The sequence below is a fragment of the Alligator sinensis genome, unplaced genomic scaffold (genome assembly GCF_000455745.1).
Source record: "Alligator sinensis unplaced genomic scaffold, ASM45574v1 scaffold103_2, whole genome shotgun sequence".
Taxonomy (NCBI): domain Eukaryota; kingdom Metazoa; phylum Chordata; order Crocodylia; family Alligatoridae; genus Alligator; species Alligator sinensis.
Genome location: NW_005842166.1, coordinates 179227 through 205614, shown reverse-complemented (window position 1 = coordinate 205614; position 26388 = coordinate 179227). Strand labels below are relative to the sequence as shown.

Sequence of the window (26388 nt, the reverse complement as noted above, 5' to 3'; positions counted from 1 at the left end):
CTGGTTCCTCCTCTCCAGGGTGTTAGCTGCACCCCATAATTTTGTGTTGTCCACGAATTTGGACAGGGTACTTCCCACCCCCTCATCCAGATCATTAATGAAGATGTTGAACAGCACTAGCCCCAGAACTGAGCCCTGAGGGACTCCACTGCCTACATCTTTCCAGGTTGACACCAACCCATCCACTACCACCCTCTGAGTGTGCCTTGAGCCAATTTGCTACCCAGTCTACTGTCTAATCATCCAAGGCAAATCCCCTCAGTTTATTTATAAGGATGGTATGAGATACCTTGTCAAAGGCCTTCTTGAAGTCCAGATAGATAACATCCACCTCGACTCCTGCATTTAAACAATTGGTGGCCCTGTCATAAAAGGAAACTAGGTTAGTCAGGCAGGACCTGCCTGCTAAAAACCCATGTTGGTTACCGCTCCGCATCAAATTAGCCCACAGATGTGTTTCTTGATACTTTTTAGGATTTTCCCAGGGATAGAGGTAAGGCTGACTGGTCTATAGTTCCCCGGGTCCTCCTTCCTCCCCTTCTTAAAGATTGGGATGATGTTAGCCCTCTTCCAGTCCTCCGGAACCTGACCCTTTAATCTGTCCGAATCAAATCAGAACCCTCCAAATTGATTCGGAAAGATTTGGACATAGACACAACTTTAAATGTTTTTTCTATATACCTCTAGGTAGCAGGGGCTCGTGAATGCTGTGATGCTGGGGCACATGGAATGTGCCACAGAAGCGCGGGGGGGCCCCCCAGCACGCTCAGCAGCAGACCCAGAATTGGACCAGAAGCACTTCCGGTCCACTTCCAGGTGACTGGTGCCTCCTGGATCTTGGGGGGCACCCGGGTTCCCAGCAGGTGTGGGCGGGGGGGTGGGCCAGCGCACTTCCCTGGCAGACCCGGAAGTGGACTGGTGCTACTTCCAGTCCACTTCCGGGTTTGCCGCCAAGCACATGGTGGGCCCCCATACTCCTGTGGGGGGACACCATGCACCCCACCATCACATCATTCACAAGCCATGCCTGCTACCTCAAGGTATGTATAAAAAACATTTAAAGCTGTGTCTATGTCCTAATCACTGATTCTCTGAATCAACCTCGAATCTTCAGATTCTGATTCAGCTGAATCGAATCAGGGACAGTGATCTGAATCAACTAATCAAATCACTGTCCCTGATTCGGGCTGAATCCGAATCAAATAGGGCCTGCTTCACACACCCCTGGTTCCCACCACCATGTTTACCCAATATGGGCCATGTATTATATAGCATTTAATCAGCTTCATAGTTGGTTTCCATTATTTAACATGTGTTGCTTTGGCAGCAGTTTAATGATAGCCATTGTATTTCATGAGGCTTCCTTGTATGCAAATGTAAGATGAGGTACTTAGAATTGTTTCAAATGGAGTGGGAAGAGCTGCTGTACTGGATCACATAACAGCTGTTATTAGGGTGAGGTTACATGCTAGAGTTAGCAGGTGCTAATTCTAAGGAATGTTAGTCTGTGTTAAGGTTAACAAGTGCTAGTGGTTAGTTACACATTCAGGGTTAATACCCTCTCTAATGTGCACTGCTCAGATCTGCTGCTAGAAAGCTGGTGAGTAGGGCCGTGGCTAGGGGATTCAAGTCTTCTCCATGTCCGTCCTTCTCACTGGCTCTAGTCACAGTATAGGCTGAACAGAAGGGGGAGGAAGGAGTCCCTTGCATCACTTGGATTGCCCCTGCTGTCCCCCAAATTACTCTGCACCCTTACTCTTAAGAGATACATGTTTATAAACCTATAACAATACAAATATAGCAAAACCAATCCAGGGGCTGGGATCTTGCAGTGGTGACAGTGTGGTCCGGAGCCAGGGTAGAACTGTGATCCACTGCCTGCATGCCCTGGGCAGGGGCGTGTAGGCAGCAGATCATGGCTCTGTCCCAGCTCTAGACCATACTGTCGCCACCACAAGACCCCAGCCCTGACCCTGCAGCAGCTCCCCACCCAGCCAGTGCTGCTGAGGCCAGTCTCCATGGAAACCCTGGCCCTGCATTGTCATGGCCCTGCAGCTGCTGGAGTCTCCATGGAAATCGGTCACAACAACGTGGGCAGGGGCTGCTGGGAAAAGGAGTCTGGCTGCTGTCTGGATCCGGCATTTTGCCCACCCCTGTCCCATAGGAGCTAACACCCACTACTCATGGGTTTCACCAATTTTTAGGATTCCCATGTTTTCATACATACCATACTGCACATGTTCAGTCTACATGCGCTTAGATGTCTTCACTGCAGGTGTAATGAAATCACAACCTGCACTTAAGTACCAAAAGTGCCACTTATGCAGCTAGAAAACTGCTAATTATGCACAAAAAATGGAAATAGAATTCTGTCCTATGTATTCCTAAGAATCCAGTTGAATCTCCTGCCTGGAAATGCTGTATCTATTATCTCCAGATGCTGTAAATACAAGGGAATTAATAGAATGTCTTACAAAATGACTTGAGTCGCACGTACCCTTACATTTAAAGCTAGACTGATTCCAAGGAAAGTTTGAAATGGAGTTATTGGTATTGCATCACCGCTTAGAATGGATTTCCCTCTTTGACTATAGACTTACCGGGAGCACTTAGAAGGACAAAAGCACAAAAAGAAAGAGGCAGCTCAGAAATCAGGGAACCAGGTGAACACTGGCCCTCGTGGCATGCAGACGCAGCTTCGATGTGAGCTCTGTGATGTGTCCTGTACAGGAGCAGATGCATATGCAGCACATATCCGAGGAGCCAAGCATCAAAAGGTAGGATAGTTCAATGGGACTGGATTCACCTATTTCATGTAGGTGGATGGTGTGAAACATCTGATTACGGAAGATGCTGATGTTCTAAAAAAAGTCATTGGAGCTGATAGATACTTTGGAAAATACTTCTGAGAAGAAAGTTGAAGTACAAAATAGATTATCCATTTCAAGATTTGACTGACTGCAGGAGCTGACTTTAGATGTCTAGAAATGTTTTGAACACAAGCCTATCCCACCAGATTGCTTAAACACTAGCTAACATGCTGCTACAGTAATGCCAGAATTGAAGGGCCTCTTTCAGAACCTTTAATTATATATGTGATCAGCAATATGGTATTGACTGGTGGCTGGGTTTCTAATCCAAGACTTCTCTGTCCATATTTTCTTGCGGTACCCCTTCATAAATCCCATTCCACTATAACTTCACTGCTTTTGCTAGAGTAAAATAGAAGATGCTACAGTTATATCTTCATTCTGCTGGGTAGATGTACCCAGAACAAGTCTTTTAATCTAATTTTGTATTACCATATTATATGCTGCTCTTATGCTACATTCTTCCTATAAATGTACACATTTTTCCAAGGGAAACTTTTATAGTATTGTGTTTAACTTCTAGTTCTGTCCCTTTCTAGTTCTATCCTTTGATATAGTTACCACATGTATTTCAGGTTGTTAAGCTGCATACTAAATTGGGAAAGCCCATCCCTTCAATAGAGCCTATAGTAGTGAACTCTGGTTCAGATCCTACCATCACCACAGCAAGTAACCCAGTTGCCCATGCCCCTACAGCAGTATCTGTTGCACCAACGAAGCCAACAGCTGTAGCAACTAACAGTGCAAGCAACACAGGCAAGCTAGTGGCAGTGAAGAAACTAGTCACATCCAAGATAACATTTACAGGTATGTTGTTTTAAACTCCATTTTTAACTTCTTGGGTTTTTAGATATCATCTAAGCTTTGTAGCATCATACAGGACTTACAATTTGTTTAAAAGGTGTAATTCCCTCAAATACAAATAGATTAAACCTTTTAATATTTTTTCCCATCACTGCCTAGGAAAACTGCCCAGGGAAAAAATAGTTGACCATCAGGCTTTCTAAATAATTCTGGAATGTTGTTTTTTTCTCACTTGTCTTTTAAAACCTAATGCTTAAAGAGCCCCTTTTAAGTTGCATTACTTCTGTGAGCAGTTACAAGCTTCAGATGACTGCAGAATGGAAAGTCATTGCTAAAATTGATAGAAATCTGCTTGAAAGTATAGCTACCATAAGAATTGTCTTATCTTTAAAGATGTCTAATCTTCATGTTCATGGTATAACTCCTTTATGTTAGTCTGAATGTATAGCTGATAAATAAAGGCTGTCACCTATGTAGCAGTTAATAATGTTAAAACATTACTGTAGATATGGAACTTAATGGTGATGTGCAAATGAACAGTAAATCTCACCCAGTGAGATTTTTAACTGCTATAAGCAGCTACCATTGTAACAAATAATTAGGACTAACAGTGCAAGAATGCCATTTAGTGTTATGAAGATAAATTAATTATATGCATTTGTAATATGAGTTATAATAAGGATACCTTCCTAGGTAGTAAAGAAGTAGGTTGATTATTAATCTGCTTATCTTCTTTTAGGGACTAATAAGATTCAGGCAACAAGCATCAAACTAGAGGAATCGAAGGTGTTACAACCGAAATCAGAGCTACCAAATGAACATGATAGCTCTGGGGATGGCTCTGGAGTATTACTTGATATACAACCTGTTGGACATGACTATGTGGAAGAGGTAATGCTTAATGATTTTTTTAGTGCACAAATTAATCACATGTAAAATGCAAGGCCATGAATTTCCAAAATATTTAAACATGATTTGTTTAGTGCATTTGCACTAAAGTAAGTAAGTACTCTTAGAAAAGCAATCTCACCACTACCTTCATTCAGTGCTTTCTATTTAATCTTCTGTCGGATAATCTTCAGGTCTGTATTTGAGCATCCAAATGAAGAATTTAGGCAGGAACCCCTATCTGAGAGCTTTGTATTTTTCTGTCTGAATACTTGGCACACGCTGTTTTGAAACCTGTCTAATTGTGTTAGAACAGTGGTGCTCAACCTTTTTGGCCGGTAGGCTGAATGGGTGGATGCCCTGCGTGTTTGTGGGCCAGATCCAGTTGGTGGTCCTGATCTGGCCTCCACAGCAGGCACAACAGATCCCCATTCACCTCATGGCCCAGCCCTGACCCTGTCACACGGTGGAAAGGGGATGTGGTCTGGCCCTGCCAGGAGAAGGACACACGGCCTAGCCCCAATCTAGCTGTGTGGGGAAAGAGGGCACGGTCTGGTTTCAACTCCCTGCATGGGGCTTGGGAATTTGGAAGTGGGAGAGAGCAGCAGTATTACTACTGCTTCCCTGCCGCCAAATTTCCCAACCCGTAGGGAGACCCATGGGCCAGATGCCATGGCTCTGTGGTGCCAAATTCAACCCATGAGCCAGAATGTTGAGCACCCCTGTGTTGTGATGTGGACAGATGTCCTTTTGGAGCATTTCAAAACCTGCTTCCTTCTGAAGCAGTTCAGAGTTAGAGTGCTGCAGTGTCTTGCAGACATACAGGCCCCTCACATCTGAAGCACTTCAAAATGACCATGAGGCCTTGCTATGGCAGACCTGTGCAGCTATGGGAAGGAGAGCAAACGTCCTAGCATACCTTTCAAGACCAAGTCTCTGGAGGTTGGGAAGGACAGATGAGCGCAGAGAAGAGAAGCTACTGCCTGTCCCTCACGTGTGTACACACCATAGTGTCTGGGTCTTTGCTGCCACATGATCAGGTTCCTCTCAGGAGGGCCCATTGCTTACATCAGTGGGGGTCAGTCTTTTGGCAGGTGTGCCACAAGTTAAGCCCTGCTCCCTCCCTGAGTGCCACCCCAGTCCCCTTCCCATGCCCAATCTGTTGCTTTTTATTATGCTTCTTGCCCTGTGCTCCCTAATTGATTTGTTGCTCTGCTTTCTGCTCCCTGCCCTATCTGTCACCGTGTTCCCTGCTCTGGCCCCTGTCATGTGTTGCACACAGGCTGCCTGTGCCACTTGTGGCACATATACCATCCCATACACTGTCACCCTAGGGAGCCAGGAATGGATGACTACTATCTCCTTGCCCTGCAATTCTTGGCAGCATTTGATGGTTCTGTGCCTCCTGTCCTGCTTGAGGTGGAAAGTTGTGGCCTACTTAAATATACTCTGCATCCTCTTCCAGCTCATATGCTAGCTGGCATGCAATGACTTGGCACTGCAGGGTACCATGATTGAGGCCTTAGGAAGGCTTCTCCCTGAGACGTGCCACTTTCCCTGCACTATTGACACCAGCATGCCCAAAAGCAGCTACACAGGGCAGTGTAGAGGATGGCCTTCTGCAGGGTCACCTGCAAACCATGTACCACCACTACTGGTTCGGGGAATTGAACAGCATCTGGTGCAAACACATCATCCTGGGGACATGGGATAATGAGCAGTGGCCACAGAATGTGTAGATGAGCTGTGCCACCTTCGTGGAAATCTGTACTGAACTAGTCATCGGCCACCAGCATGAGAGCAGCATGACCACAGAGAAGCACATGGTCATTGCCATCTCAAAGCTGGCTATTAACAGCCTCTAATCCATTTTGGCATGGGCAAGTCCACAGCAGGGGAAGCTGTGCAGAAGGTATGCCATGCATTCCAGAAAGGGCTGGCCACCACAGTTGCTTTGCCTTGCGAATTCACAGGAGGACATCGCTGGATTTGTCCACATGGGCTTTCTGGACTGTGTTGAGCCAATGGCACGCTCTGGGTGCTGCTAACCAGAGCTCAAAGTAAACCACAAGGGCTTCTTCTCCATCATGTGTTACCACCGGCTAGTGGGGCAACAACCACAATACCAGGATGTCTAGAAACTCCAGCTTTGTGCCCCTAATGACCTCAGGAGAATTTGCTCACAGGGCTACTGGTGTCACAGTGAGGAAGTGACTGTTCCCCACACTGTTACTCAGGGACCCAGCATACCTACTCCTCTCCTGGCTCACAAACTTTACACAGGGCACTTAGATGTCAGACAAACTGTTCAACTACTGACTGAGAAGCTGCCACGTGACCAACAAGTGCACCTTTGAGTGCCTCAAGGCACGGTAGAAGGCACTGGGAGTATGCCAGAATGTCACCTAGCAATACCTGACCTGGATGGTTATCTTAGCAGTGTCTTACACAACATCTGCCATGCCTAGGAGGAAGCCTTTCCAGAGGCCTGGCAGAGGAAACTTGGCAACCTAGGGGCTGCTATGCACCACTGAAGGCTGAGCCCCTGGGGCTCAACAATCACCAGGAATTCTCACTTGGAACTGTTATTAAACAGCTCAAACAGTTAAAAGTTCCCATGCTTTCTTTGTTGAACTTAGAACAAGAGCTCTGTGAACTGGACATGAGAATTGAGGGTGCTGTGTCAGTGGGGGTTGGGAAGGTCTGGGGGAGGGGATGTTGCACAGTGCAACTGTGGCCCATCAGAACCAAGGCCTGCTCAAAGGGTGCCCAAGGGCGGGAGGGCCTTCCTTCAGGGTGCAGTGGTGTGGCAGCATACCTACACGTTGACCCAGTAGATCAATGGTGCTTGAGTCCCAGGGTGCTACCCTTCACCAGATGAGAACTGGCCCAGAATTGGAGGTGGAGGGGATCTGCTCTAGGCTCTAGGGGAGACAGGGGCTTGGGACTGGAGGCAGAGTGGGAATAAGGGCTGTGAAGAAGGAGTGGGGTGTGGGCACAGAACAGCTGTGAAAAGGCATAGCTAGGCTGTGGTTGGGACTGCACCCATGCCTGTAGGTTTGAACCCCAGTCTCAAACCTGCTGTGAAGACAGGGAATCTCTGAGCATAGGAACTTGGGGACCAGAAGGCAGAATGGATGGCAGCGTAGAACAGCTGTTTCGACTCAAAATGAAATTCAAAACAAAACACTGTTCCATGCAAACCTCGAAACTGAAGTTGAAGCAGAACAGTGCCATTTCACACAGCCCTAATAACAACCACTCCCAACACTAACCCTTCAAAAAAAACACAACCTTCAAAATAGTTACAATGCAGGGAGCAGTCCAGCAGAGATATGGGGGATACCCAGTTTATTGCACCAAGTACCATATGTACAGTTACCTTCCCAGAGGAGAGGTAGCATACATCTGCATGCAGTGCAAAGTTCTCCTGTTGCTCAGGGTTCTTACAGATGGGAGTAGCTGAACTGGAGCAGCTGAGAGGGTTAAAGAGGTATTTGGATAAGACCTACAGGGACATAGTAGCACAGTCCCAGCTCCATTCTGGCAACTCCAGAGCTGCTAAGGAGTAGGGAGCAGAAAATACTGGACATGCCTTATTCACCCTCCCCCTCAGCATCTGCTTTTGGCCACTGTGTGCAACGGGACACTGGGCTTGACAAATTTATGGTCTGACCCAGTAAATGTCAGTTCTTATGCTCATGGAGACCCCTCAAGGTGGAAAGAGATCCCAGCAAACTGCTGAAGCTACCATCACCAGGCAGAAAGACAACATAAAGAGTGCTCTCCATGTTGTCCCCATCAAGTCTTTCACCTGCAGCCTCAGCTATACCTACCCCCAGGCCTAAGCCACTAATACCCACAGCATGGGCAAGGGTACTTGCGGCACCCTCTGCCAGCAGGTCATCATAGTCAAGAGTATGTCCTTTAGTGTGGATCAGGCCTTATCAGGGCAGGCTTATCTTGCCCAATTGCCCTCTCCAGTGTACCATGGGAACAGTTATCTTCTCCAGCTCACAGCAGCACAGCCTCTGAGCCATGGATACCAGCAGCAGGCTCCACCATGATCCCACCAGGGTTAAGGTTACCAGTAGCAGACCCACAAAACCGTACTCAGCCCAGGGGCTATCCTCAGCAACACTCTGGATGTCCCCCTCTGCGCAACAGGCTTTCCCAGTTTATCACTTGAGAATCCTACCTGTGCCTCTGGATTATGCCCAGCAATACCACTGCACCTCTACCAGGGCACCTCTTCACTCCCTGGGCTTCACCTCACTCAGATGGGCTGAGTTCATTTTTTCAGCACGACCATCACGCTGGGGAAAGGAACTCAGTCCAGCTGGGCGACTTTCCAACGCCATCCTTACAATCGGGCTGGGGAAATGAATTCAGCCCAACTGGGCTGGGTTCCCAACCTCAGCCCGATCGTAGGGCTGGGGAGGGGAACTGAGCAATCGGGCTCAGTTCCTTTCCCCAGCCTGATCGCAGCGCTTGGGAGGGGAACTGAGCCTGAGCTCAGTTCCCTTCCCCTGTGCTGTGATCGGCTTCCCGCAGCCTGGGGGCAGGAGATGTGGAGAGCCAGAGCTGCACTCCCGGCTGCTGCTGGGAGCACAGCCCTGGTTCTCCCCTGTCTCCCACCACCTTGCTGCTGGCTGCTTTGAAACTCAAAGCTTTTCAAAAGACTCAGAATGTTTCAAAAGACTCAAAGCATTTCAACTAGCCTCGTTCTGTTTTGAGGCTGTTTCGAAGCCCATTGTTTCGATTTGATTTCACTGTTTTGAGTTCGAAATGAGTCGAAACAGTGTCAAATCGAAACAGCCAGCGAAATTTCACACAGCCCTAGTTGTTATACTGTTTAATTGTATCTTGTTAACTGGTTGGTGTTAATTTTAAATTAGATTCAAGTAGAATCTAACAGGAGATTTACAATCTAAATTTTAGATTAAGCAACTTGTTTTGTTCGTTATAAGGGAACTTAAAGTTGTTTAATTCACTCAAGTCCTGAGTTCCAGATAAGGATAAAAGTTAAGACTATGTTTTACTGCAATAATGACATGCAAGATATGAGTTAATCCTTATTGGGTGTTACCTGTGGCCAAACCATTTAGCTTGCCTAGGGAAGACTCCCAGGACTCCTGTACGCATGCAGGGATTCTGCTCTGACATGCTGTAACTACAGCACATCAGAGAGGAGTGTGGTAATTACCGAACTCCAGCGTCACGTATATCAGTGTTCCCGCGCTGAAAAATGGTGGTGGGGCACTTTAAACTAAAAGTTGTTCGATGAGCTTTAATTCAAAGCACCCTGCCACCATTTTTCAGTGCGGGGATGCTGATACATGTGATGCTCTGGGCGTTTTTAATTAACACGGCTCTCAGAGCTATGCTAAAGTGCCCCCTGCTTCCCCCTGCCTCCCAGAGCACGTCTATAAATGCCCCCAGTTACCTTTTGCAAACTATTTTGTCTTTCAAACTACCCTGTTTGCTGTCCCATCTTCTCTTGCTCCTGCTGTTCATTTGGGTGCTACCTTTCATGCTCTCCTAATCCTAGGCAAGCTCATTAACACCCCCTCATTAGGGCACAGGCAGGAATTCCTCCTCCAGAAACTGCTCAGCAAACAGCCCTCACCAAATACTCCATGCATGAGGCCCAGCCAACAAACTGACTAGCCAATTAAATGAACGCTCACTCAACGCACACTATCTCCACCACAGTCAAACCAGCAGACCAAGCTCACTGCACTCACTCACCTTCCAGGAGCCAGGAACAAGATCCTTCTCCTTTTTTTCTCCTCCCCCCTGCCCAGACAAACTGCTGTTCTCTTCCTAATCTGTCTGACCATGTCCCCTGCCTCCCTGATGGCCTTAGCATTTCCTTTCAGCCTGGAACATAGACATGGGGTTTGTCATGCAAGGTGTCTGGCCTCACCAAGTTAGTGCACTAGCCTTAGTGAAATTCAGTCTACCCCTTCACGCAGCAGCAACAGCAGCAGCAGTAATAGCCCTCTGTTCCAGTGACACCACAAGGCAGCTAGCATCTTCTTACTGTGCCCTTCAGTCAAGAAACTACTCCGGAGACATTTAAAACCATTCTGCCTGGGAAGACATCTCTGGAAGAACAGTCTTCAGGAATTTGGCTTGCACTGAGAAAGAAACAAACCTCTCCTTTCCCTAGTGGAGACCACTGCTTCCCCTGTTGTCTGATTCCAGCGATGGAAAAAGTGTAGGGGGATTGGGAGGGAAGGCTATGTTGGCAGCATTTCCTGCATCCTGAACTTTTGTGCAGTGTGCTGTGTGAAATTGAGCCTAGACAGTGGTTCTAGCCTTTCTAGATTCAAGGCATCCTTCAGAAAATGCTCTTAAATTTCACTTGCCTTCTGAGTATAGAAAAATAATAGAGCAGTTCTTCTGTGGCTAAGAATTCAGAAAAGCCATGACAGGTCAGAAGGTTTTTGACACTGTGGATTCCTGCTTGAAATTTCTGGGCATCTATACATGTGCTCTGGGGTAGGGGTGGAGGGTGCTTTAATTACAGCAGCTCCAAGAGCCATTCTAATTAAAGCACCCACAGTATCACGTGTATTCAGTATCCCATGCTTCAAAATGGCAGCAGGGATGTTTGAACTAAAGCTCGTTAAACAAGCTTGAGTTCAAGCACACCTGCTGCCATTTTGGAGCATGAGGATGCTGAATACACATGATGTGGAGGCTGCTGGAGCATGCTAATTAGCATGCTTCAGCAGACTCAACTAATCGAGTCTGCTCTGACACATGCTAGTTAGCACGCTTTGGAGCAAACGTCCAGCATGTATTATAGGTACCCTCTGGTTTTATCTTGTGAATTATGTTTGCACGCCTAACGTTGCTAACATTGTGTGGCATCTGTGGCACTCTTGAAACGAACGATGTCAAGGCACCCTAGGGTGCCATAGCACCCTGGCTGAGAATCACTTCCCTAGGCTCTGTGTTTCCAGGAAGGTTTCCCCTGCTTTCAACCACTGAAGTGATTGTTGCTGGAGTTTTGGCTATGAAGGGATGTTCCTGATCTGTTGGTGAGCATGGTTTCCCTCTCCTGATTTCTTTCCCCTCTGTCCAGCAGCACTGACTGAGATTGCTGGCATTGGCAAATAAAAGCAGTACCTTGCTAATGTTGAGGACAGGAATTGTTGTATGGGTTCTCATGGCCAGCTGTGGCTGGCAAGTGACAGCCCTGAAAAAATAACAGGTGATTTTCTGTAGTTTTACTGGGTTGCTTTATGGGGACCCAGCCAATTGTGGGTCCAAGTGCCCAAGTCTAGGGGTTAAGTCAGGCATGGATGGCCATACCGTAGTGATTGACTGGACAAACTGGCAATGGTGGAAGAATATTGGAAGAAAATATATCTGCCCCAGGCTGCCTATCAAAGTTGACAGAAGCCAGGGGCAGTAGGACCCAGGGGAAGCAGCTGTCAGGACTAAGCAACTGCAGAAGCAAGGCCTGGTGGCCCTTGCCTGGTGGCCCCCACCCCTTCCAGCCAGAAGCCCCATGCGGAGCAGAGGCTTCTGGCCTGGGCCTCTGGGGCTGTTCCTGATTCCCTGTGCCAGAGGGAAATTCAGATAAGAAGGGAAGGACTGCAGGTGATCACCCCAGTCCTCAGGGTTGGGCTCAGCCAGTTGCTACAGTCCAGGCGCTGCAGCCAGGAGCACGTGGTGCCAGGGCAGCCAGTGGCGGGGGGGAGAGGAGCAACAGCAGCCGTAGGCAGGGAAGCTGTGAAAGCGGCAGCAGGCGGGGGGAAGGGGCAGCAAGTGGGCATGTGGAGTGCAGCGACAGATGGGTGGGAGTGCGGAGTTTGTGCTGGGCCCCGTGCTTCTGCCCAGCTGTTGCTGCTGTCTGTGTGCCTGCTTGCTGCCACTTCCCCCTGCAGTGAGGTGGGGGGGAACAGGGAAGCGACAGAAGGGCAGTGGTGGTAGATGGGGGGAAGTGGACACAATTGGAAGCACGGGGTCACGCCAGTGTTCTGGGGCCAGGAGCAGCAGGAGCACAGAGCCTGAGCTTAGAGGACCACCGGGTGGGCTCTGGCTGCCATGGGAGGGCTGTTGGCAAATCCTCCCCTTCTACACATGCCGCAACCCTCCCCAGCCACCCTCTCCCCCACACTCACAGCCCCCCACAAACCCCACACTCACCCACACCACATATCCACACATACACCCACATGCTCCCCCACCCCACATACACACACACCCACACCTCCCACAAACCCCCCACACACTCATCCTCCCCCATGCTCCATATTCCCACACACCCACAAACCTATACCCACCCACACACACCCCTCTACAATATACAAGACTAAGTCTTCATTTTAAGCTATTGTACAATTACCTCTGTGTACACTACACTAACACATGTAAACCAGGATAAAAATATTTTTTGAAATCAAATTAATGTAGTAAATGTTTGATTTTTAGAATATAATTTGGTATTTTCTCATTCCAAGATGGCAAACCCTTACTGAAAGGAGTACTTCTGTGGGGGCAAGGGGAGGGACTTCTGGTGGCAAAGGTGTCAGGGGCTAGTGATGGGACTTCCAGTCCCAAGATGGCAACCAGGGGGCGGGGCACTTGTCAAGGAGTGGGGCCTCCCACACAGCCCTCGACAACTTGCCAAAATTCGGTAAGCAGCCCTCCACATGAAATAATTGCCTGCCCCTGCCTTAAGCCACACCCCACAGAGCCTTTGGATGATAAGTTGGTATACTTGGTATTTTATCACTTCGTTAAGTACTTTGGAATGAAAGCCTCCTCTTAAATGGAAAATAATGTTATTGTCACAAGCAGTGTCTATAAAAATTAAATGTTATAATTTGTTTCTCAGGTACAAAATGATGAAGGCAAAATGATCCGGTTTCACTGCAAGCTCTGTGAATGCAGTTTCAATGATCCTAATGCAAAGGACATGCATTTAAAGGGGCGTAGACATCGACTGCAATACAAGGTGTGAATGGGGCAGACTCACAATACTGAGTCATAGGAACATTGGCCAGCAGATGTTTTAATCTTAACTTCTCAGATAGAATCCAAGATAAAAAGTACATGCTTAATTATTTTTTCCTGATTATAGAATATCTCATATTCTATAAGAAGTAAAAGGGAGTGGGATAAGTCAAGGTTGAGGGCTGGGCTGGGCTGGAGGCAGGATGGTACAAGGTGTGGCTGGGGTGTCAGGGTGTAGGAATGATTTCAGGACCCTTTGAGCAGGGGCAGCATAGTGTAAAGCCATTTGCTGCAGTCAAGTATAACTAAGACTATTAATGGTTTGTGTTTCATTTAATGTTTGCTGGTTAAGTTTTCTCTAACAACATGTGTCTTTTCCTTTTCCCCTGTAATAAGCCCTGTTTAGATGCTTGTGAGTGGGCAAGTTTGTTTACAGCACAACACTCACTTAAAATTTATTTTCACAGGTTTCTGGGCGGAGGCTCAAGCCCAATTTAGAAAGTTGGTGTTAAACTCCCACATTTGAACCTGATCCCTGTTACAGCCATCCAGGGCCTGGCAGAAGGGTTACATTTACATTATGTAAAACATATGTCAGTAAAAAAGTTTTGATGTCAGTAAAAAGTTTTCAGATTGTCAGTAAAAATATTTTGGGTTGGCAGCCAAAGGGAGATGATCAGCTAGAGACATCTTTTTACAAAAAAATCTCAGTTCAGAAAGCTTGAATGTGTGGCCCACAGTTTGGAATTTCTAAGCACTAATTCAAAGCTGTTCAGTTAATAGCTAAATAAATCTTGTATGTGTGTTTGGTTTATATGAAGGAACATAGTGATACTCTCTTCCAGGCAGGAGAGGAATGATCCTACGATTACTAGAGACAGCTTTAAGATCAATAGCTAAAGATATTTTTTCTGGAGCCAAGTGCTGAATTTCTTTACCAGTTATTTACTTACATAATTTTAAATGACAAGCATAGTTATAGTTTTCTATGATTGGTCATTCCAACAGGTTTTCTAAATGAGTTGTTCCCCCAAGTTTCTTCATCATTCTTTAGTAAAAGTATAAACTTGATGTTATGGCCAAGGCAGTGATTTCCCATTATTTTAAACCAAATCCAGAAGAATCCAATCAATCATTGTGGAAAGAGAAAATTTTCATTCTACTCAGACCCACAGGGCGTGTCTACACATACCAATTTAAGGTGTGTTAGCCATTTTTAAAGTGCATTAAGGATGCGGGTCCACATGTGCACCCTTAACACGCCTTAAAAATGGCAATTTTAGGCTATTCACGCCTAAATTTTATGCGCAGATAGCTAAAGCGCCTTAACACACATGTAGACGCTGTGTATGTCGACTGACTTGGGACTAACTTTAGTCCCAAATTGGTCCGCACACCGCATTAATGCGTCTTAGCATGTACACGTGTAAACGCAGACCTAAATCACCTTAATGCACATTAGGCTAATGCGCATTAAATTTAGGCGCATGTAAAAGCACGTCCAAATACACCATATTCCTTTAGATACTGAATCAAACGTAAATGTACCTTAAGAGTTTTGACCTCTTTTGGTTTATTGTGAATGCTATGGGACTGAGTCAGATTTTCTCATATACAGTTCATTGCTGACACTGTTCTTTCCAAAATTATTGTCACAAAAAAGCTTAGCTTTTGGTAATGCTGATTTTATGGTAATTAGTGTCTTCTGTTCCAAAACCTCAGTGACTTGTTTTACATTCTTGAAGTTGAGAGGAAGTTAGCCATATTAGTCTGATGTCAGGCAGAAGGCAGAGTAGAGGTGCACCTTATTGACTAACTGAATCAGAATACATAAACTTTTGTGAGCAACAGCTCACTTGCACATCTCTGATTCAGTTAGTCTATAAGGTGCACCTCTACTCTGAGTTCCGCCATTCTTTAAAGTTTCAAGTGACCACTAGATGGTGAACTTGAGTAGTATTTTATGAAGTGGAGCATCTATAGGAAGGGATCCACCTTCACTTACCTGTCTTGTGCACTTACCTATCCTGCATTATCACACACAAGTATTAAACTTTATGGGGCAGTGTTAGAGAAATAATTAGCTTTGAGTTAGTGGATGTCACTGGGATGCAAATGTTGTTGGTTTGGAAACAAAAGTATTGAAATTATTATGAAAAGTCCAAGGTACTGTGTAGATCAAAAAAACAAAACAAAACAAAAAAACTAGTCCATCAAGCCCATTTTTAATCTGGAGATTCAAATACCAATGAATACAGTCCCTGTTTATAGACTTACGGTATTTAGTACTTCTAAGTTTCTTCCCTTAGAAGAATTTATCTGGTCAGTTTTAACTCTTGCAGTGACTGACTCAAAATTGCATTTATAAGTGATGAATAAAGAACTATTTGGGAGTTTCTTGAGTGAATGCACAGCAGTTTCTGATCATAAAAAATGCTTTACATTACAGTACCCAATGGTGGCAAAGGTCTAGATCTAACTAGATCTAAGATAGAAAGGCAAAAGAAAATGGATTTTTCTTACATTTCCTCAGTAGGTCATCTTGCATCAGGCATTTCATTTGTATTGTCTCATTAGGATGATAGATTTGGCTACTCATCAACTGCTGGAGGACTATAATTGTCCATCTGGGGTCTGCTCCAGTTTCTATCTTGAAAGCAAGTGCAGCACCTTAAAAATCATTATGACCATAACTTGTCCTTTCTAATGCACAGAAATAATGTATGTAGAAGTCATATCCTTTTCAAGTCAAGAATTAATTAACCATTCTTTATGTTCAGCAATAGTCTCAAACCTACACAATTAAAATATTATGCCTTGTTAAAAAAATAATAAAAGCAAATTGCTAATTTCCATTCATTAATAGCAAGATATATAAAGACTTTAAACATTTCTGTAATAAGAAAAATATTCTGATTGAAAATAATCGTGCATGTGCTTTTTACCTGGGAAGGCACTTTGTCTAAGAACATGAGCCTTGTTTGCTAAGTGCTCGCATGTTTTTGCTACTTTTATTTGTAGCATCATCTCCATGGTAGCCACATGTAACATCACCAACATATGGTTGCTGCAGTAGTGTCACAAAGAACACTGGGCACATCTACATGTGCCCCTGACTACGCAGTTGGCACTGCACAGTCATTTGATACTTGCTTTAGCAAGTACTAAATGACTGTGCGGTACCTACCAGTACTGTGCAGTCCTGTCCCAGCAGCGCACAGGTTGTTTCCAACCCTATATCACAGTAGCAATGAGCTACTGTGGAGTAGCTCGTTGCAATGGCAATGTAGCAGCAGCATCACGATTAGTGCATGCCAACGTGACATTGCCATAGCAACAAGTCACATCGCCATAGCTCGTCACTGATATTTAGCTAGAGGAGGAGCAGTAGCAAATAAAGTATTCTTATCTTACATCCCATTTTCATAAGGGAATTCCTCATTTAAATGAAGTTCCATTAATATTAGTCAAACTAGCAAAATTATTTTCAAACTTTCCCAAATATTTAAAATCATCCTTGTATTAGGTCTTTGAATATCACCATTGAGGCACTTTTACTTTAGAGTTTGGATTTATGTGATGGTAGATAGTTGGTCCCATATTTTCAAACTTGGACACCTCTGTTCTGGGTTCCTCACTTAGGTCACATTGGGTGCATCTATGTGAGATGTTTACTGAGGAACTGCCTAACTAACTCTGCAGTAAAGTCTCAGCGGCTACACTTGTGGCCCTATTAGGCCATAGTAAACTAATTAACTCTGCTGTAGGGTAGTACTTGTAAATGCAACTGCTATCATATGGCAACATTATTTAGTGTACAGCAATGCATATGTAGATGTTGACGGGGCTGACTGGGGCATGGGGGGTGCTTCAGTACGGAGGCTGCCTGCTAGCTAGTCATGCACTGGAAGAGCCCCAGGCTAGCAGGCTGACCCCCCACCCCCGGCCTCCTGCCAGCTGGGGCTACTCCAATCCAGCTCACCCTGCTGCAGTTCTGGGCGCACACGTAAACAATAATCTCCAGCACAATATGCACCAGAGTTTATTGCTCCATGCTTGTAGCACATGTAGACACACTCATTGAGTCTGATCAGAGCCAGCCTTAGGAAAAATGGCATCCTGGGCGAACTTCTATTTTGGCCTCTCCCCCTCCCCCTGTACCCTCCCAAGTCAATGGCACTGCTGCAGGCAGAGGTAAGCGGGCAGGGGTGTGGAGCACAGTCTGGCAAAGAAATGGAATGGCATGGTGCTCCTGCCTGAACTGCCCAGCATGGCTCCTCCTGAGCAGCAGCTGGAGGGGGCGGGAGGGAGGGGACTGAGCTGGGTATTGCTCCTCGTGCCTGGGGCTAAGGGGAGAGTGCTGCTGTGAGTGTGGGCTGCTCGGGGGTGTGTGTGTGTGGGGGACACCCCTCTGACCAGCTTGCCCTGGGCAGTTGCCCACGTTGCATACCCCTAAGGCCGGCTCTGAGTCTGATCACTTAGAGGTGCCTAATACAATCCCCTTTTTAATTTTAGCGGAAGTTGTGGGTACTTCCTCCTCTCTTCCACAACTGGTCTGACTAGGATCTAGAATAGCTTACAAAGCTGTGGATGTTAAATCCCTTTAAAATGGGAGAGGGTGTTTCTGCTGAGGAGAACACATCAACTGTTATAAAAAAACCCAAAAACTGATACATCTACATGCTCTTATATAAATGAGCTAAATCACTGTTACTGTAACCTAAATGCAACCTAGTTAAAGTGAGGATGATTTTGTTACATTTATGTAGCTGTAGGAGGAGGAAGAAATAACCATTACATCATAACAGCATATATTGGAATCATTCAGTATCAAATTAATTATGTCTCTCCACAGTTTAAGACTTAAATTCCCTGAGGGATGGGGGACGAGCAGAGGGAAGGTTAATTTTATACTGCGACTGCTTATGCCAATTTAGCTAAAGGACTACTTAAAGAATCATAACACAGTGTCCCACATCTGCATGAGACGCCGACTGTGCAGTAGCTCATAACTTCTGTGTAGTAGCTCGTTATTACTACGCTGTAGTGTCGCATGGCAGAAAGCATGATGCGATGCTACTGCGCAGTAAGTGTCACCAAGAAGCTGTTCAGGGATGCTACTACACAATAACGCTGGTTACTGCACAGTAGGCCTGTTTGCTTCAGATTCGTCTGATTCAGGGGACAGTGATTCGATTTGGTGATTCATATCACTGTCCCAAATCGATTCGGCCAAATCTGATTTGGAGATTTGGCTGCTGCCGAATCTCTGAGTCAGCCAGGCCCATCCCTCCCCAGCCCGGCAATGGGTGCCCTGCCTGTGCCAGCTTCCGGCACTTGTTTAAAAAAAAAAAAAAAGCCTGGACTCAGTGGGTGCTGCCGGGGGGGAGGGGCAATCCCCGCTGCCCCATGCTATGTGGGAGCTCTGCATGAGCCCCCAGCCCAGTCCCTGCTTCCCCAGCCCCCGTCATCCCCCCCCCCACACACAGGTGCCCTGCCTGGGCCATCTCCGGCCCTTTAAGAAAAAAAAAACCCCGAGAAAACCCCAGACACCGCTCCTGCCCGCAGGGGGCAATCCCTACTGCCCTGCGCCATGTAGGGGGCTCTGTACGAACGCCCCAAGGCCACTGCAGGAGTGGTGAGTCCTGGGGCTTTTCTTGGGTTTTTTTTTTTCCTTAAAGGGCCGGAGCCGGCCTGGGCAGGGCACCCATGGAGGGGAGTCGGGGGGGCTTGTGCAGAGCCCCCCACGCAGCATGGGGCAGTGGGGGCAGCAGAGATTGGCCCCCCGCCCGGCAGCACCCAGTTAGTGTGGAGCTTTTCTTTAAAGGGCCAGGAGGGGGCAGGTGGTGCAACCATGTGGGGCTGGGGGAGCAGGCAGGGGTCGGGGGCAGCTGGGGGAGCAGGCAGGGGCTGGGGGCTCGCAGGGGTCCCCCCATGGTCGTACCCCCCTCTCCCTCCCCCCCCTTATCAGCTTGGACTCCAGCTGCAGCCACCAGGGACTGCCCGAATCATCAAAGCTCTCCGAATCTTTTCCGAAGATTCGGAGAATTTTGAATCGATTCAGACCTTTTAATTGGTCCCCTGGTTCGATTCATATTCGGAGATTCGGCCACCGAATTTCCTCTGAATCAAATCGCCATCCGAAGCTTCATACAGCCCTGCTGCAGTCATTTAGTACTTGTATATGCAAGTACTAAATGATTGTGCAGTAGCAATTGCACAGTCAGTGTCTCGTGTAGTGACAGCCACAGTATTGTAAAAGTACAACTTGCACTTCTCCCAGCATCAGTCTAGAGTTTGTTTGTTCCTTCTTGTAAACAGATCAGATTTAAACGCTTGGTTTTTAATACGGGTCATCTTTAACAGCAGCCAGAAACGCACATTGAAAAGTCAGGTTTATTAGTAATACTTTAATTATGAGAATACAATAACAAAATGTTATTTTATTATTCTTACTAGTTTGTGATAGCACTTTAGAAAATCCTTATGATTTTTATTATGACTTCCTTGTAGAAGAAAGTGAATCCAGATCTTCCAGTTGAGATCAAGCCTAGTAACAGAGCTCGGAAAATGCATGAGGAAAAGATGAAGAAACAAAAACAGAAGGATCTGATAAAGAGACACAGAGAGGAAGAACAGCGTTGGCACATGGAAATGAGGCGAGTCATCCCTTGGAGATCAGTTTCACAGAAATGTGGATGTTTTGGGGTACTGATGGATTCCTATTTATTTATTTATTTTTAATTCACACAATTGATTGGGCTTTGCTAGTGCAACGGATCTGAGTCTTGTGTCATGGTCTTGAAAATGGTTATCTGCTCTTCTTCCCTATCTCTGCAAATACCCACTTCACATGTTTTCATCTTTTGATGCTTGAACCATCAAATCCATATATTTTCCAGGCATTGATGCAAAGGATTTTGGTCATATCCTGTGAAAAGTAGTTGAGTGAATGCATTGTGGAGTTATAGGAAGGAAAATGTTGGCAACCCCTGTCAAAACAGAAAACCCTGCCCTGACAGCAATATAGAGTATTTGGACAAATGGGCATTTGGGTACAGATGGGTAGGGGGAGTTCTTGCTTATGAGTGAGCAGCAACTGTTACTCTATAATTGCTATGTCTGCCTGAGCCTGTAGAGATTCAGATGAGTTAAATCACTCTAAAGTTAACCCTGGATGAAGAAGGGTTGAGATGGAATTGTTTTGTTACACTTATAGCAGGGGCAGGCAAAATACGGCCCATGGGCCGTTTCTAGCCAACCAGGCCATTCTGTCCACCTGGCAGGGCCCCTAAAAAGTTTAGTAAATTGACATTTTTTTGCTCCTGGGTGCCTGTCAAAGATGATGGGTGCCAGGGGCAGTAGGACCCAGGGGGAGCCAGCACCAGGACTGAGCAGTCCAGCTCTGCCCCACCCTCCGCCATTTCCCTGCGTTCCTGCCCCCACACTGCTCCAGCATCACATGGCTCCTGGCTGGATCACCAGACCGGGGAACATGGGGTCGCACCGGTACCCCGGGGTGTATGTGTGTAGGGAGGGGCAGAGTGTGTGTGTGTATTTGTTGGGTGAGTCTCACATGCACACCTCACCATACATATGCACACCCCCCCTTGCACTGCCCTACATGCAGACCCGCACACCTCCTCACACTCTCCAGTCACCCTCCCCCCATGCCCCCCACAAACCCCATACCCACCCACGCCCCAGATATCCACACACACCTCCCCACATGCTCCCTCACTCCACCTCCACCCCTATCCACCTGTGAAAGACACACCCACATCCTCCCCCACAGACACCCACAAACCTATACCCAGAGGTGACCCGAGCAGGGTGTGGGGCCTGGGGTAAATCAGCCCATGTGGGGCCCCGCCCCCACTTCAATCCCATGAGCCCTGGACCTGAAGAAGCTGCGGTTGCCCCGATTCGCCCCACCCTAGTGATGGCCCTGCTTTATATCCACCCCCCCCACAGCATACAAGAGTAAGACTTCATTTTAAGCTATTGTGCAATCCCCTCTATGTACACTACACAAGCGCATGTAAATCAGGAGAAAAATATTTTTTGAAATCAAATTAGCGAATATTGTAGATGTTTGCTGTTTAGAATAAAATTTGTTATTTTTCTGTTTCCGAAATGGCAAAACCCCATGCTGACTTCCCCGGGGGCAAGGGGAGGGACTTCTGGTGGCATAGTTCAGGGGCTAGGGGGCGGGACTTCTGGTCACAAGATGGTGACCAGGGGGCGTGGCACCTGTCACACGGCCCTTGACAGCTTGCTAAAACTTGGTAAGCAGCCCTCTGCCCGAAATAATTGCCTGCCTCTGATTTATAGGGTTACAGAATCATGCAGACATAACAGTTGCATAGTAACAGCTTATATCTGTATCCTGTGATGGTGGTACAATTACTACATCAGTCTACACAACAATGCCTTAAAGCTGTATCACCCTGGACCACTGTCTCTAAGTAAAGCTATTAAATAAGATGAGTTATTTTGTATTCACTGGCTGCCACACTACCCTGTCTGTAATTGTACATGTAGGGTGGAATTCTCTTCCCCTTTGTGTACCAGTTTTCTTTCTAATAGATTTTTAAAATGCGACACAAAAATCAAAAATACATATGTCTGTCACAAACAATAAGCAATAAAGGGGAAAAAGAGAAAATAAAGTAGTGGGGAAAGAGAGAGAGAGAGAGAGAAAGGAAGAAAAATGGCAGTTATCTAGCTGCATGCCTGGATAGTTTTCATCCCTTCCTCTGCGATGTATATGTATTTCTATATTTTTGTCCCCTTCCTCTGTTTGTCCTGTGGGTGTGTAAGTGTACATGTCTAATGTACTGAGACTGATGACTATTAAATGCAAGGGGCAGGGCTAGTTAATGCCTAACCTGTGGTGTGGTGGCTACAGTATTGTGCTAGGAAATCAAAGACGTAGGTGTAAACCCCCTCTGAGTAAGGGCAGCCTAGAACCTGGGTTTCCTGCTTCTGGTCAAGTGCCTTAGTCACTTGATTACTGGGGCCAAAACTTGGGAGGGTCGTCCTCCTTCCCTGCTTTTTCCTGGACTTATGTTCACACACATGGGTCCAGCCAGTATGTAGCCTACTCTATATGCTCGGTGTATGTGTGCACACTTATGTCCAGCATGTTGGGGTAATAGAATTGCAGTCTGTGGATAGGTGCCAAAGGACCATTTGCATAGCTAGAAGACTTCCATTTTGGTGCACAAAAGGAAATAGAATTCTGTCCAAAATGTTCAGATATATACCAGATGTAGCTGTTTAAGTGTAAAAGGAAGGGATTGTTCTGGTTTAGGTCTATTTTAGCAATAAAGTTTGTCTAAGCAGTATACATTGTATGTGTCAGATGCTGATGACTATGCAGCATACTATCCACAATTTGATCTTTCTTCTCTCTGGCATATCAAGTTGACTGGAATATTATTTACAGCTATACTACTCTAAAGTAGATTAATCTGAGGTAACAGCTTGCCTCTGTTTTCCCTAACGGTTGGACCCCCTCCCCAAAAGTATTGGTATGTGGCCCAGGAAGTGACTCAAACAGTTGGAGAGTTGTGGGGCATTAATAGGGGCAGTATCTCCCTTCTGTTGAATTTTGTGTGGAATAGTAGAAAAGGCTCCTCATGCTTTTCTCTTCCTCCCACCCACCCTTTGCAGGATCTTGACCCATTAATCTTTGAACTCCTACTGTTATGCAGTCATATCTAGCATGAAAGGTAATAAATGATTAAACAATATATAGCAGTGCTAGAGCAGGAAGTAAAGATCAGTCCATGCAGTTCTGATCTTGGCAGCCTAAGCATATCACTGGGAATATAATTGAAATATGCTGTTTTGCTAGTTGTCCTCCGGGTGGACTTCTCTTCACCAGATCACGGATGACAATGAGAAGTTATTAAGCTTGTGTGATAGGCATTTTTACACATGCTCCAGGGTGCAGGGTGCAGGTTTAATTAGAGCAGCTCTGAGAGCCACTTAAATTAAAGCGCCCACAGCATCACGTGTATTCAGTGTCCCGTGCTTCAAAATGACAGTGGGGGCACTTTAAAGCTTGTTAAAGCACCCCTGCCTCCCTTTTCAAGCGCAGGGACACTTAATATACATAATGCTGAGGCTGCTGGAACGTGCTAAGTAATATGCGTCAAAGCAGACACCCGGCACGTTTATAGGTGGCCTATAGACTCTGCCCGATGAGAGGACAATGGCAGTTTTGACCCCAGATGTATTTTAATGTAGCCCAACTGTTACCTGGATTAGAGGTAGCCTTGGATAAAAGAAGAGAGATTGAGCAAGCTCTACAGCCCAAACTTTTCTGTTTACATCTCCAAAGCCCAAGCCATGCGAATATGTGCCTGGCTATCTGCAACAGCACAATATAGATTCTCATTTTTGCTGCCTGGAGAGACTCAGGAAGCAGGAGGAGGATGGCATGCAGACTGGAAGCAGATTGTCTTGTATCTACTGCATTCTCTGATTTAATTTTCCTTGCAGTCCATCTCCGATATTTATATATAGCTGACTCTTAACAAACTTTGCCTGATGGATTTCATTTAATTCCTGTTTTACTGAGACTCTGGGAATGAGACTGAACCAATTGTTCCATGGCCCTAGAATATGCCAAACAGCTGGGATTTGTGTACTTGTGAAAATCACAATTTTTAGAAGGGGGATTTCTTATTTCCTTCCTTCAATATTTTTGGAATGTCATTTATTACTCTTCTCTTGTCTAATCTCCTACTTTATGGTCTTCTTCTATAAGGAAGGGGTACCTTTGTTTTCACAAATTATCTAACAAAATTTAAAAGGTATAATTATCATAGAACAGCTACAGAACAACTTGTATATGTGGTTACGTCAGTCACTACTACTAACATTATTTTTTTATTTGTTTGTTTAATATTTTTAACTTTATTTGGTTGTGTTAATGAAAAATAACCATAGCAAAAACATATATAAAACAATATAACAACGTATTTGCGGAATCGAGCTATGTTTTAATAACTTCTCTTAAAGGCATTGTCCATTAGGGTTTGTTCAGGACCAAGACTCTGTCATGCTGTTTTTTTATTTTTTGGGTTGATTTATATCTCCAAGTTGCAGTTTCTGTTATAGTCTTCTCAGGCGGCATAAAAATCTTTGTACTTGTCTTTTAGTGAAGTAGATAGCTTTCCCATGAGTAAGTCTCTTTTCAGTCACAGTTGAAGAAAGAAAAAAACTATTTTACATGGCTCAGTTTTGTTAAAAATCACCTTAGATACATGTACTGAAATGTGTTATACATTATCCAATATTACAGTAATTGAGTCACAGAAATGATTTTTTATTGCAAAATGATTGTGTTATATACCTTATTGTCCTTTGCTTTGATTGGGTGCATCTACACGTGTGCTTTAAGGAGCATTAGCCTATTTTAATACACATTAAAGCATCACAAAAAAACTCCACTTTCACTAATGCACACTAAAATAGGCTTATGTGCCTTTTTCTAGTGCCTCACAATGGAGGGCGCCTATACACAAGTGCAGAAGCTGCTCCAACATGCTGGAATTCCAGCACGTTGGAACAGACTCAGTTAATCGAGTCTGCAGGAGCGAGGCAATAACCACTCCAGCAGCCTCCTGCGTATCATATATTACCTCCTCCTTCCATGTACCATTGTCCCTGTGCTTAACAATGGGGTGAGGGTCTTTGAGCTAAAGGTTGTTAAACAAGCTTTAGTTCAAGCACCCCCAGCACCATTTTTAAGAGTGGGGACGCTGATACATGAGACGCGGCAGCACTTTAATTAGAGCGACTCTCGGAGCATGTATAAAAGTGCCCGGAGATGCTAAATGTAATGCACGTTAGCATAAGCACATTAACGAACATGTAGATGTGCCCATTCTCTCATTAATTCAGAAAAGTAATAATAATACCTGAATAGGTAGATCTTAACCACAGAAGAGCATGAAAAAGTCCCAGTATGTATATATTTGACAAAATGGGAATACAGAGTCCATAACTTAATCATAAAACAACAAAATTAAACACCTGCAATGTAAAAAAAATAACAGAAAGCTTCATAAAACAAAGCACTTCATTTGAGTTCTTAAAGTGTGTGTGTGTGTGTGTGTGTGTGTGTGAGATAAAGAAATTGCGCTGGAATTGAACAAAAAGCAAGCAACACACATCTATTTGCACCTAACTTCAAGTTATATCAAAGGTGTTGTCATATAATTGTGGTAGTATTAGAGAATTATCAAACCATCCTTGCATGTGTACCTTGCCCCAACTGACCATAAAATGCAGTTGTTTCCCATCACTCTCAAATGTATTTTTCATGTAGATTTGCTATATTTGCTATATAAACAATTTAACAACTGGAATAGGCTAACCAGAGAGTGTTTTTAACTCAAGTAGACCGTTCCTGCCCCTCCCCTCCAAATTATATATGCTTAATTTTTAACAGCAAGGATTTTAGCTATAGGTATTACAGTTACAAATTGATTATATTACTCCACAACTATTTCTTTGAGTTTGCTTTCAGCAGCCACATCGATTTCAACTTCCAGCCAGGTGCATGGACCAAGGTGGTCAAGGGCCCTAAGGCCCGCCGCACCAAGGCCCCTCCCCCACCAGAACTGAGAAACAGGTACGCACCTCTTGCTGCCCCAGCAGAGCCTGCTGAGTTGCCGGCCCCCACAGGCAACATGGGCCCAACTGCAGCTCCCGCCCCTGCTCTCCCCAAGACAAAACGTAAGGTGTTTGTTGTGGGAGACTCCCTCCTGAGGGGGACTGAGGGGCCAATCTGCCACCCCGACCCCTTAGCCCGGCAAGTCTGCTGCTTCCC

General features: G+C 45.6%; 1 protein-coding gene across 2 annotated transcripts in view; it reads left to right on the top strand.

Moving 5' to 3' along the window:
• Positions 1-26388, top strand: part of ZFR2 (zinc finger RNA binding protein 2) — a 124015-nt gene that overhangs the window by 63441 nt on the left and 34186 nt on the right. For both annotated transcript variants that reach the window (XM_014520872.2, XM_025206621.1), the window contains exons 6-10: positions 2595-2777; positions 3446-3677; positions 4414-4565; positions 13420-13539; positions 20052-20197. In XM_014520872.2, the coding sequence (XP_014376358.1) occupies positions 2595-2777; positions 3446-3677; positions 4414-4565; positions 13420-13539; positions 20052-20197 (833 nt within the window). The remainder of the gene's footprint in view (positions 1-2594; positions 2778-3445; positions 3678-4413; positions 4566-13419; positions 13540-20051; positions 20198-26388) is intronic.